Genomic DNA, 13,514 nt, shown 5'->3' with positions numbered 1-13,514 from the left:
ATAACAGGAACGTGCTCTGAATGCTAGAATACACGCTGCATTTTGTTTACACTTAGAAGGATTACTTATTGCAATATTTGCATACTGTTCAGTTCTGTTTAATTACAGCTGTCTGTGAGGAAGAGTTCAGTGGTGTAGGCACCAAACTCAAACCAGACTTCTTTCTAGAGCTGTAAAGTCAAATTCCAGTGAGATGGACAGACTTTCATCCATAAGAAGGCTGAGATCATTTCAGACAGTCTAGTACACGAAGCCTTTTCTTCTTCTCCCTCTTTGGAGACATTAAATGAGTGGTGGTGCCTCGTCTGTCTCCTTATCCGTTAAAGATCCCTCAGGCTGTAGCTCATGAGAGAAGGGAGGCAGCTTGACTGAAAATATCCCCATCCCTGCGCCATACAGAATGTGGCCCAGAGATGCCTCCTTTTTACCAGTGCTGTGCTCCTGCTGTGAAATACAGAATATTAGACGTATGTAGGATTGTCTGCATGAGCGGTATACAAAGCTAAAAGGAAATGGGGAATGACATGATAGAGAGCAGCCCTGCGGAAAAGGACTTGGGGGTGCTGGTGGATGAAAAGGTGGAGATGAGCCAACACTCTGCGCTTGCAGCCCAGAAGGCCAATCGCATCCTGGCCAGCAGATCCAGAGAGGTGATTCTCCCCCTCTGCTCTGCTCTTGTGAGACCCCACCTGCAGTGCTGTGTCCAGCTCTGGAGCCCTCAGCACAAGAAGGACACGGACCTGTTGGAGTGGGGCCAGAGGAGGCCACCAAGATGATCCAAGGGCTGGAGCCCCTCTGCTGTGAGGACAGGCTGAGAGAGCTGGGGGGGTTCAGCCTGGAGAAGAGAAGGCTCCGGGGAGACCTTAGAGCCCCTGCCAGTCCCTAAAGGGGGCTACAGGAAAGCTGGGGAGGGGCTGTTTGCAAGGGCATGTAGCGACAGGACGAGGGGCAATGGCCTTAAACCAGAGCAGGGCAGGTTTAGATCAGACATGAGGAAGAAGTTCTTTACACTGAGGGTGGTGAGACACTGGCCCAGGTTGCCCAGAGAGAGGGTGGAGGCCCCATCCCTGGAGACATTCAAGGCCAGGCTGGATGAGGCTCTGAGCAACCTGCTCTAGTTGAAGATGTCCCTGCTCCCTGCAGGGGGGTTGGACTAGATGGCCTTTGGAGGTCCCTTCAACCCAACACATTCTATGATTCTATTCTGTGATTCTACGAAATAAAACGACTGCTGTGAAGGCAGGCTTGAGAAGCGTGCAACAAAAGCATGAGCCGCCGCTCGCTGCTGTCCCCTCACAGCCTCGCCTGCCGCCCCCCCACTGCCAGCCTCTCCCAGATTTCAGGCTATTTTTAGGATGCGGGTGCTTTAAGGCAGGACTTTGCTCCCTGCCCTTGCCCGTGAAGCTCCCCATGCACCCACGGGGCTGCTTGGCCCCTAACAGGGCCCTAGAAAGCTCCAGGGGAAGGAGGGCCTCCCCCCCAGGCCCGCCCGAGGGGCCGCCACGGCGGGCTGGGTCTCGGTACGGAGGGCGGGCGGCGGCGGCGCGCCCGGCCTGCAGGGGGCGCGCTTCCCCGCCGCCCGGGAGGAGGGGCTCGGCGGCGGGGCGTGGCCGGGGGCGTGGCCGGACGCTCGCGCCCCGCCCCGCCGCGCGCAGGCCGTCCATCGGGGAGGCGGCGGTGCGCAGCAGCGGAGCCATGGTGAAGATCGCCTTCAACTCCCCCTTCGCCCAGAAGGACGAGCCCAAGAAGGAGGGGGCCGAGGCGCTGGTGGCCGATAAGGTGTGGGGAGACGGGTCCCTCCGCTGCCGGGGCGCGGCAGGGGGGGAGCGGGGCTGAGGGGCGGCGGTGTTGGGGCGAGGGGGGGGGGGGCAGGAGGAGGTGGAAGCCGCCGCCATCTTCTCGCGGAGGCAGCGGGCCGGGGGAAGGCAGCCTGCAGCCCGCCGAGCCCCTGGCTGCCGTCCCACCGCTCCCTTCGGCGCTCTCCGGTGCTGGGGCAGCCTTCCAGCTTGGGGGCGGCCGCTCTGCTCAGCCCCGGGGTGTTGTGAGGGGGTCGCTGCCCTCGGGGCCGCCGCCGTGAGGGGCCGCCGGGCGGGTGGTGCGGCTCTGAGAGGGCCCGAGCGCGCCGCGCCGCCGCAGCCGTTTGCCGTTCCCTCGCCACAGCCATTTTGCCAGCCCGGCTGCCGGTTGGGAGGCCCCGGGCGGTACCGAGCTGACATGCCCGGGGCAGGCCCGGCTGTTTATCAGGCAGCTGGGCCCGTGCCAGGGCCCTGCTTCCTGACGGGGCTTTAAACCTTCGTCGCTTGCAGGAGGCCGAGTCCTGCGCCCTGGCGAGCTCCGGGCTTGGCTCCGGCCGGGGAAAGTGCCGTGCCCTTGGCGACAGCCTGGCTTTTCCCCCGGGTAAGAGCTGGTTTGCGTCTTCCGAGCAAACAAAGTGGCTTGGGGCTCATCCTCCACTCGCTGCTGCTCTGAAACTCTCGTAGGCAGCGAGTTGGAGAGCGGCGCTGTGGTAGGGTGTCTGGGCTTCTGGTATGTCTGGTTTAAATGAAGAAACCTGCCATAAAGGGCTTTAAATAGAAACCTAGGCAAGTAGTCTGTGGTTGGCTTTTCCTTCCTAACGAGTTGCCGTGTCACTGTCTTGAATTGAACTTTCCAAATCTGTGGGAGACTTTATTTTGAAGCTGTCTTGCTTACCTGCTGACGTTTTTAGTCAGATGAGGAAGATCAGTGTCTAGGTAAATAAATCAGTAGCTCTGGAGGACGAATATGGGATGGACTAGGTTTATTTGTAATCAGAGAATAGGACCATTGAAAAAACAAACACCGCTGGACTTGGACTCTTGTGTCTTTATTTTAATTTTTTTTCCCACTTCTAAGTTGTAATCTGGAAAGCAGTTTGCCTTCCAGCCTACAAAGCCTCTGCCTCTCCTGAAGTAGCCTCCCTTTAAAAGGGGAGGGTTGCAGAGTGGCGTTGCTGCTCAGTAGACTCCTCTGAGCTGTAGGACTTGTATGTGTGCACAGTTAATACAGTACCACTGAATTACTAGATCAAGAGGAAGGGAGGAAGGTAGTGAAACAGTGTAGATAAAAGACTAATTTAAATTTTGAAAAAGTCATCGGTCTGGCCAATTTTCTGTAGAACAAGCTCATCGGCTACTTCTGAGGCAACTTGTTATGTGTATTTTTGCTAGCCCTGTACCATGCAAGTTCTGAGCATAATAGTTCCTAGAATGGTTCAGGTTGGAAGGGACCTTAAGGACCACCCAGTGCCACCCCCTGCCCTGGGCAGGGACACCTCCCACCAGCCCAGGTTGCTCCAAGCCCCGTCCAACCTGGCCTTGAACCCCTCCAGGGATGGGGCAGCCACAGCGTCTCTGGGCAACCTGGGCCAGGGGTTCGCCACCCTCACAGCAAAGAATTTCTTCCTCATGTCTCATCTAAATCCACCCTCTTTCAGTTTAAAACCATTCCCCCTCATCCCATGGCTCCCCTCCCTGATCCAGAGTCCCTCCCCAGCTTTTCTGTAGCCCCCTTCAGGGACTGGAAGGGGCTCTAAGGTCTCCCCAGAGCCTTCTCTTCTCCAGGCTGAACCCCCCCAACTCTCTCAGCCTGTCCTCATAGGATAGGTGCTGCAGCCCTCTGATCAGCTTCATGACCCCTCTCCGAACCCACTCCAACAGGTCTATGTCTGTTATCCTATTAGTTCTAATATACACTTACATCCTTTGTTCTCTTCTCATGGTAGCTGCTCTTCTGAATTTAGAAGCTACTTATGCTGCTTTTTTATACCTATGACAATATTCTCTGTGTTTGTGTATGTGTTTGTTTTAACAACTCTTCACTCTGACTTCAGGGCTTAGATTTGCCTGTAAACATCAAGTTCACAATTATACTCCAAGACAAACTTGTTCTAGTGCTTGTTAATGTCTCCCTTTGCTGGACTGTTTGTGCAGAGCAAACAAGCTTAATGGCTAACGTTGACTGAAGCAGCACAATAAAAGTCCCCTAGAATATCCGCACAAAACACTTGAGCTTGCAGAATACTCTCCCTGCAGATTCTTTGGAGCTGACTGTGTCAACAGTGTCTCTTGAGCTAGCTGCAGATGTTAACACAAGTGATTTTTCTTCTCTGTTAGTCCTAAGTTGCTTTGCTGGTTACTGCGCAGCGTAGGACTGCATTTTCTTTGCAGGTTTTTTGAGCAGAGGCTTTGTAACCTGCTGAAGCAAAGTCTTGATACTGTGTTCTCTTGTCAGCTGGCTCTTCTCAGATTCGGGCTGCCTACGTAGCTTCTTAATATGATAAATGCCTTTGCTTTGTTTGAGATATGTGTAGTGCAAGTGTAGGTAATCACAAGTCGATGTTGTCCACGCACTAGGGCGTCTGTATTGCCAAAACCTGCTGCAGACTGTTGTGTTGGAGTAATGGCAGGCTAAATGAGTAAGTCACTGAAAGGTCTAGCTGAAGGTGGCAGAATACGGAGAGAACAGAATTAGTCTTGATCTTAAAAGCCACTTAACTCTGAAAGATGGTTTTCACATAATGTCATATAAACGTGGCATAATTCTGACTTGAAACTAGTTTGGGGTTTTTGTTTTTGACAAATGCTTAACTAGCCAATTGTGGCAGCTTACGTTTTGCTGAACCAACATTTTTCTGTTTGGAGGATGCAAGAGTGGAATGTAGGAGTATTGACTTTTGCAAAACAGCTTGTTTTTTGTTTCAGTAATTGCATAGCTGATGTGTTTGACTTTTACACTGCTATATCTTGCTGAGCATGGAAATATGTGCAGCCTTTGTAATAATACTGTGGCTTGTGATCACAGGTTGCTTAAATGTATTGTATTCTACAGGAGTGCAAATAGCGGGACCCAAATAAAGAAAGGCGATGGAAGCTACTGTGCTAAACCTAGCTACTGACTTTAGGAACAACGTGAAGGAAAAGATCTTTTGCTGTGAAATCTAATTTTTCTTCCTGACCTGTAGAAAGAGCAGGTCTTGAAAGTGAGCTGCTAAATACCAGGGTCATGAATCGTTAAAAGGACACACTTGACCAAATATATTGATTATCTAAACATTTGGTGTTTGTTTGTGTGTGTTTGTTTTTTAAAGACCCAAAACCACTGTGTGTTTGCCCAAAGGGAATGTCACTTTTGATTGTTTAGTATTTAACAGTACTTTTGCAATTCTTCTCTCAACTTGGTTTGTGTGAGCTCTAGAAGGGCTCTTGTCGTTGCCATTCAGACACCACCGCTAGCTCTGCAATCACTATTACACAACTTACCACCATGTTACGTGATGGTGATAGTAGTTTCCTCTGGAGGCGGTCATCTTCTGTTTCAGAGAACACTGGGGGGAAAAATCAAGTCACGAAACTAAAGAGATTTCAGGCTGCTAGAAACAAAACTTCCCTGGGACTTGAGTGGAAGAAAGAGTATTTTGAAGCTGCAAGGTAGGATGTGCCACAGGGACTTATTTTTATTTGGCATAAGTTGAAGCTGCATTTAAGCTGATGAGTGGTTCTCTTTTGTAGTGGACTTCGCTTGTGCATATTACAAGTTCTAAAACCTGGTTGTTCGACTTGTGTCAGATGTTCCCCAGCTAATAGACAAAGTTGCATCTTAGCTTCCTCTGTTAGTCCTGCTGTGTAAGGAAAAGTAATGTTATCTTATTCCGTCTGATAGCAAGAGGAAGATAGGAAATAGGCTGTTGGGAAGAGGCCTGAAAACACTGTGTACCTTAAAATGACCTTGCTCTACAAATCTTGCTTTCCTTCTACTATATTGCGGCTGCAGCACTGTATCTTTTGTTACAGTTATTTAAATGTCTTACACCTCAAATAGTTTCTCGATAAAGGTTTGTCTAGAAAGCATCCTCTAACTGAGAAAATATCCTCTTTCAGTGTTGTTTGAAAACTGATCTTGGTATGATTCAGTACTATTGTGTGTACGTGTTTTCTTATTATTTGATGCTTCACTTAGAATTCTCACTGCACACCTAGAAGAAATAGAAGATGGTAGGTCAAAGTGGAGCAGTAGATAACAGCTTACTTCTAATTCTGAGCAGCTGCACTTTCTAAGTTCTCATCCCTCTTTATTTAAAGGATCCAGAAGTTGCCACACACAGAGGAGAAAGCTCATCTGGAAGATGTCTGTTGACTCTGCTGGGTCTAGCGTTCATCTTGGCAGGAGTTGTTGTTGGTGGAGCCTGTATCTACAAGTACTTCATGCCTAAGGTAACGTGAAAGTTCTCTTTTCTTTAAGCATCACTGAATAATAGAAGTGTAATTATAAATGGATTACTACTATAATAGAAAACCTTCAATAACTGGGACATGAAGACTGTTATGTCCTCTATAAAACCACCAGGTGTGACAGACCTGTGCTCTATCATAGCATAAGTGTTAGAAATGGAGTTTTAAAGCAACATTCGCTGTAAAAATAACTAGCCTTGCTCTTACTTTCAGCATAAGGTGTACCGTGGTGAAATGTGTTACTTTGAAAATGAAAATCGTGATCGTGCAGTAGAACCTTATTTCCTCCCTATTGCCGAAGAAGCTGACATTCGAGAAGATGATAACATAGCCATCATTGATGTGCCTGTTCCAAAGTTCTCGGACAGTGATCCAGCAGCGATCGTTCATGACTTTGATAGGGTGAGTACATGTGAAGCGATAATGAATAACTATTCTTGTTGCTCACTGGAAAACTGTGGAGCAGATGGTAATCATAACGGCTCCAGGGTTTTCATTCTGGAGACCTTCAAAGCTTACTGTCGATGCAAGCTTCTCTTTGGGGGTGGGTTCGCGTGTGGGAAATCTGACCCTTTTAACTCTATAATAGTAGACTTAACTTCTGCAAGGGAGGAATGTTTCAAGAATATTAGAGGAGTTCATACCCACAGTGACTCTAACTGTATCGTTTCTCAGAACAATACATCTCAGTGCTATGCAACTTTAAATATTGTTGCTCATAGGATGTCTGGAAGTGACACTTGTTATTTGGTCAAGAATCCTATGTGAATGAAAATGAGGATAGGAAAAACGTTGTAAATGTGAGTTAAGAAATGGGGAAACTGAGGATTTGGTCTAAGATTATGCAAAACTATTACAGCAAAATGGAGAATTCCAAACAAGTGTGGGTTCCTTCTTGGATAAGTGAACTGAAAAATCACTTCAAGTGTCCGAAACCTAGAACTTGAAAATGCTGTGTTAGTTGTATGTAGTGTCTCTAGAGTAAAGATGAGAGGATGGTTTTAATTTTGACTTTTTTATTGAAGTTGTGTTGATAGTATTAACAGTTATCCTTAGCTGTAAAAGTTCTCATAGGTTGTTTGTAAATCAAACCTTGGCAATGCAGATATAATCACGGTAAAGACACCAGAACTGACCTTTGTACATGCTGTCTTTTAACAGTAGCATGGATGCCACACAACCAAGCTGTGCTGCCTGTGTTCGCAGTATTTGCAGCTTTTATCTGTGTTGTCTTGACAGAATCTTGGCTATAACTTAAAAGGGTTCAGGCAACTTAAGAACTTCGGTTGATTCTGCCGAAGTGCTATGCAAAGTCAGAATAAAAGAAGTAGATGCGTTCATAATTTTAGTCCCTACAGTTCTTGCAAACTGTGGTAATGCTGATGTGACTTTCTAGAGACTAATACTTTTTCTGAAGAACTATTTACAGGGAGTGATTGCTTATCAGCAGTTGGAGACTTTTTGTTTATGCTGTGCTTAGTTGGCCTTCTTCAGTTATGACGGCATACTCCTAAATACTTTCTTTGTATTAATACAAACTGTACTCATCTAGAGTTATTATGATAGAAACCACTTTAATAGTCAGCTCTCCCTTCTGTACAAAAGTCTTGTTGTAAACCGTAATAGCTGTAACCACTTTGTTTGCGAAAGTGGTAATAGCTAAATTCTAACACTAGACAGTTCCTGAATGCGTTGCTTTGACACTAGCTGTGCATCATCTCCAGCTTTTTGAGCTCCCTTCTTAGTTCTTGTAAAACTGTGTTCTAATAACTAAAGGCCACGCTTAATTAATTGAAAACTTCTTTTCAAAATAGCTTTTGACGGCGTATCTTGACTTGCAACTGGGTAACTGCTATGTGATTCCACTGAACACATCCATAGTTATGCCACCAAGAAATTTGATGGATCTCTTCGCAAAACTGGCGGTACGTGGAAACTTTACTGTTTTGTTATGCTCACAAGATCCCTTTTGATAAGAATGCTGGGTGTTGCTCCTGAACTACGGTCTCTTGCTAGAACAGTCCTCCTGCCATCAAAGTACATAATCCCCCTGGCTCAGTCACTGTACTGAAGTTAAGGCCAGCTGTCAGTGTATATTATGTTGAGTAGATTCATGCTTAATGCTCTTATTAATACCTAGCTTTATGAAAGCTGAAAGCAGCTAGCAAATAGGTTAAATTTAGCTATTACAAAGGAATTTGATAAAGCTCCAAATATCATTGAAAGCCTAAACCTGAAAGTTACTACCGGAAAGCTGACTTGCCCCATGAGAGTTTTAATGAAAAGAACAATGCTAACTTGTTCTTCTGTTTTATTGGCACCATAGTTACGAGCTCACCGCCAGCACTTTGACTCTTCAGTGACTAAAACTTATTTTTCCAAGAAGATTTGTCGTATGGGTCAAGTTGATAGAGCTTGCTGCTACTTTCAAATTAAATGCAATACTGAGCTATTGTGTGTCAAATGGACTTTCGAAAAAGTATTGACTCCTCTACACCTAGTGCTAGAGGCCACTTGATCTACCTTAGCTTGTTTCATTTTCTTTAACTTCATGAAGACAAGCTTTAAGTGTGTCTCCCTGCCCCCTTTTTAGGAGTTGGTCATGAGGGGTGGGAAGTCGTTTCAGTAGTGCTGTGATCTTGTGGCGAAGGCTTAACTTTTATAGGTCACACTGCTTTTTTTTTCTTTTGTGTTAGAAATATATTGCCTCAAACATGGAAACTTTAGTAATACTTTCTCTCCTTTTTTAACTGCAGACTTTCCATTGCATACAAATAAACTTGAACAGGTTGTATTTATGTTTGCTTCATGGGAAACAAGCAATGTTAGGGTTAACTGTGCTTTGTTTGGATGTAACTGCAACTGTTTGAAATAGCCTTTGTCAGTTTTTAACTTCTCTGGTATGCAGCTGTTCAAGACTAGCATATCTTAGTATTAAAAAGAAGGAAAGCTGGAATCTAGTGCTTGAAGCTCTTCCAAAGCAGAGAGTAAAATGTAATGATGTTTGTCCATTGTTAGCAGAATACTGTTTCACAAGGGTTTTTCTCTTTTAGACTGGCTCTTACTTGCCTCAGACCTACCTAGTCCGTGAAGAAATGGTGGTTACAGAGGAGATAGATAATGTGTCTGATTTGGGCATCTTCATCTACCAACTCTGTGTTGGAAAAGAGACGTTCAGGCTTCAGCGCAGAGACCAGATAACGGGTAAGTTCCTTTCAGTAAAGAAATCTATTGTTCGAGTAGGGAAAGGGTAAGTATGTAAAGTTCTGGATTTTTTAGACTGGGAAATCTGTGAGTGCTCAACATGCGCTGAGACTAATTGTAGAACTGATGGTTATTTTCCCCTACTTTCAAGTATATATCTGAAGTTTCATTTGAACATGACGAGAGAGAGTTTCAGTTATGGAATTAGAGGTTACATGCCCAAAGAAAATTTGAACTTACGCCTATTTCTGTTCCATCTTTTGGTTGAAACTGTAAGTTAATTCACATAATGCATCTGATAATGTGAGTCGCTGTAGGTGCAGCTTAGTCTGTCACTGTCCTATCTAAAACTGGGTTACAGGAGCACCGAGTTAAAGCATTATCTTCTGGTTCACTTGCTCTGGGGAAAAAAAAGTAAAAATGAACAACTAGCTCTGGACATCCCAGACTTCCCTTCTAAAAGAGGAAGATTGCTTCCTAGAACTTCTGAGCTCCGTTTCTTTATTGCCTGTCTCCTTGTGCTACCCCCTGCCATTCTGTGAAAAGGATTGAATTTGAGGTGTCAGTGGTTTGGCATACTGGAAGGAGGCCTGGAGTACAGAAATCTGATGCCATTAATTTTAGTTTGCTGTAGTTCTCAAAGCATTTCATAGTTTGCTGCTCTCACCAAACACATAGCGAACTAATCCTTTGTCAGTTACAGCCTTTCAGAATGCAAATGTTTGGTTTGTCAGAACTCTCTGCTCTGGTTTTCCTGCCAAGCTCTTAGGCAAGAGTTTCCTCAGCTCAGTTACAGCTTGCAGCATCAGGAGCCACATCTGGTGTTTGCTAGAGACTACATGTTGTTACTAGATGGAAGGCTCTGTATGTGGGAGCATAAAACTTGTCCTGTGTAGCTAACCGTGCAGGGCACAGGAAGAAACAGTAAATGTAGCCTTTATGGGAGGGAGAGGCATGTGTCTCGGACTTGTTCACAAAAGCGTCTTCACAACAGCTAAATTGACTGCTGCTGTGACCGAAAGACTGTAGTCTACAGACAATACCCCGAAGAGTGTTCGTGATGTTTCCTTAAATCATCTTGCTGCAGCATCTTGTTGACATCCTTGCTGCATAGTAAAAAACTTGTGCAGAATACTTGCACAAAAGGACTCTAGTAAATGAATAATGCCTGTTGGTACAGTTTGTGTTCTGTAACTAACCTTGTTTGCCCTTGAGGGAGGGAGGCAGGAAATCTAGTCAAATAGAAGACTGCTGCTGAGGAGAAAATTGTTCATTGGCAAGGCTTGTCTTGCCTTCAGATTTCTAAAATGCCTTTCTTCTAGTGTGTACAAACCATGCACATGTAAACAATTAGACTGAAATGGATAAAATCATATAACTTCTGTGGATAAGTCTGCTCATTTAGCTGGTGCTGCATTGGTGTTTGGATTTTATAGAGTTCATCTGTTAGACCAAACTGACCTCTGGTTCTGCAGCAGTTCCCTGGCATTGTAACTGAAGGCGTGTGAGAAACCAGACAGTTTATCCTGACTGTTCAGTTATGTACCCATTTAGATAGCCATTGGAAATTTATACAGGCATTAAGATTGAGATTAATTGAAGGACAGCTTATATTTTAAGTGTTTATAAACTAAAGCAGTATCCTCCTGGCTTTAGTTTAAGAGCTAGTGCTTCTAGACTTCAATAGATAGCTTCTCTTGCTTACTCTGGATGATTCTTTGCTTATTAAACAAGCTATAAATCTTTCTTCTCTAATTGTTATATATTAGCGCTTTAGTCGAGCAGCTTGTCTTTGATGGCAGGACTGCTATATTCTTGTCTCCTGGCAAAGATTCACAGCCGATACAGGTAAACTGCCTATGTCAGATCCAGTGCTGGCATGCCCAAAATAGAGAAAAGCACTTTAATAGTGTTAGGAAAAACTTCAGTAAGATCATCAGCTGAGTGGCAAATCCTCACGGGGCTGTCATCAAAGTGAAGGCTGCTCTATAGAAGCACGCTCTGCGTTAATACATACTGGAGGGGGGGAAGCACTGATAAAGAACTAGGGGTTTTCGTCTGCATCCTTCCTGTGTGTTTTGGTTTTGTTTTTTTTTTTTTTTAAACTCTTTCCCTGTAACTTCAGTCTGTTTTGCTTTTCCTTTTCTTTGTGGTTAGGAAGAGCTATGAGAAACTTTGCCATAGACGATCTATTTAGTGTTGTCTCTTCTGTCACTAAAATGGTGGCAGGATATTAGAAAAAAGTGCTTGCTTGCTTTGTCCCCTGTGCTGTATGCAGCCCCCTCTGCTGTTGTTACTATTCTGAAAATGAGGGAGGCTTCCTCATAGAAAACAAACTGATACCAAGCTCTGGTGGCAGTTCATGGCTTTAGAAACACTAAGTGATTGTGTTTTGCTGAATGATCGTGTTTTGCTGCTGTTCATAATGATACAAAACTTGTAAATACGTGCTGCTGGGTTCTAGAACTGCTTCACTTAGGCTCTCATCTTCTCTCGTCCCCAGGTCTGCAGAAACGTTCAGTGGAGAACTGTCATTCAATCAGACACTTTGAAAACTCTTTCGTTGTTGAAACAAAGATCTGTCAACAGTGAAAGGTGTTGGATGGGAGGTGACTAGTTCACACCTTCACTGAGAAGTCTGAGCATTAGACGTCGACTTCTTAAATTAAAATGTGCAGTGATAATCAAAAGCCTTATGCATTTTCTGTGTATTGCTTGTATTTCAAAAGGCAAAGTCACCATTTCAGCTTTCTTTGATCCTTGGTATAACATTTTAGTTGTCTCATGTAAGACTTAAATTTGAGTAAGGTTTTTTTTTTCTTTAGAAGGTTAATATCAGTTTATCTGTTGAATGTGTTTGATTTAGTGTAATCTGGGAATGGCGGAAAAATATATATATATAAAAATGTTAACCAATTCCTTGGCTGGAACCAATTCTGTTCACCTTAACTTTCACAGAATGATTAATATTAATAATCTGTGGTTTGCACATCTTGTGTAGTTCTGTAGAATAGCTCTGCACTCCGTATCCTGGCTAAAAAACCTTCTGATGAGTATCACTCCAGGTTTATTTTAACTACCATGTGTGAAGCATGTAAAATCCAATCTCAGTGATCATAAACCTCTAACACTACCCTCTTTCATTTTGTGCAATTACTGTATTGAATTCATATGTATATTTGGAACCTTCCCCGAGCTCACGTTTAATTCTTCTACCTTGGTTTGGTTTTGTGGTATTTAGTTATTAGATTCAGATAGAGTTGCTCTTAAAGCTTGTCAGTATTTTTGGTTATGAATTGGTTTATCCTGTAACTTCCTATTTCAAGAATCTGTTCTGATATAGCTCACTTGTGAATGTGACTGTAGTTGTAAACTTAAACTACTCCAGCTTATATAAACTTTTTAGATCAACTTTTTATGAGCAAGTAGCGTTACTACTGCAGTCAGAGCATTGTTCCTTTTTTGAAAGCTGCAGTATAAAGATAATGAAGAGTTAGTGTCCTGCAGTTGATGAACTTGAGAGTTTTATTAAGGGACTTTATATTGGCATAAATTCTGCAACCCTATAATAAATGTTTCTCTAAAATGTTGGTGTTTGTGTAACTTCATGGCGCTCAGAGGCAAGTGTGCAGTGCACTGGTGTATGGCCCACGTGGGGGAAGTGGCGGTTATGGGCCTGGGGCAGCATGTAGTGCTCTTTCCCCTCTTACCCTCACCTCTTTTTCAGCTTGTGAAGCCGAATTTCCTCTTCCTGTTGCTGTGGAAATGTTTTGTGGTGCAAAATGAACCTGGGGAGCAGAGGGAGGAAGAGAGAGACATCTCGCTTCAAACTTGATCCCCCAGTGGGCAGTTCTCAGTGATGTTAGTGCTGTAAGCTGAATCCATTGAGCGGAGTTCTGGCATGCGGGCAGTAACTGTCAGTTGTGCTAGAGCAAAGGAAGGTTGCATTCTGTAATTCATCCTTTTGGGTATTGGTGCTGATGAGGCTGGTGATTAAAGGTATGCTAGTCTCTGTGTATTTATGGCAGTGCTAATGAGAAGTCTTTAGTGTATCATAATACA

The 13,514-nt window shown here is 44.5% G+C and overlaps 1 protein-coding gene across 1 annotated transcript; it reads left to right on the top strand.

Moving 5' to 3' along the window:
* The first annotated feature begins 1,622 nt into the window (after nucleotides 1-1,622).
* On the top strand, nucleotides 1,623-13,038 carry ITM2A (integral membrane protein 2A). The gene is made up of 6 exons (XM_054215419.1): nucleotides 1,623-1,779; nucleotides 6,099-6,230; nucleotides 6,462-6,650; nucleotides 8,063-8,173; nucleotides 9,302-9,452; nucleotides 11,956-13,038. Exons 1-6 carry the CDS (start codon nucleotides 1,696-1,698, stop codon nucleotides 12,042-12,044), a joined length of 756 nt encoding a protein of 251 aa, XP_054071394.1. The 5' UTR covers nucleotides 1,623-1,695; the 3' UTR covers nucleotides 12,045-13,038.
* Nucleotides 13,039-13,514: the final 476 nt, after the last annotated feature.

This window comes from Rissa tridactyla, chromosome 9, assembly GCF_028500815.1.
Source record: "Rissa tridactyla isolate bRisTri1 chromosome 9, bRisTri1.patW.cur.20221130, whole genome shotgun sequence".
Taxonomy (NCBI): Eukaryota; Metazoa; Chordata; class Aves; order Charadriiformes; family Laridae; genus Rissa; species Rissa tridactyla.
The sequence above is the reverse complement of the archived record's forward strand: the minus strand, read 5'-3'. Positions and strand labels throughout refer to the sequence as shown.

Excerpts from the sequence above, each read along its gene's own strand:
- ITM2A (XM_054215419.1), top strand. The coding sequence starts at position 1,696 with ATGGTGAAGATCGCCTTCAACTCCCCCTTCGCCCAGAAGGACGAGCCC. Across the intron at positions 6,231-6,461 it reads ACAAGTACTTCATGCCTAAG|CATAAGGTGTACCGTGGTGA; the intron begins GTAACGTGAAAG and ends TCTTACTTTCAG. Across the intron at positions 8,174-9,301 it reads ATCTCTTCGCAAAACTGGCG|ACTGGCTCTTACTTGCCTCA; the intron begins GTACGTGGAAAC and ends TTTCTCTTTTAG.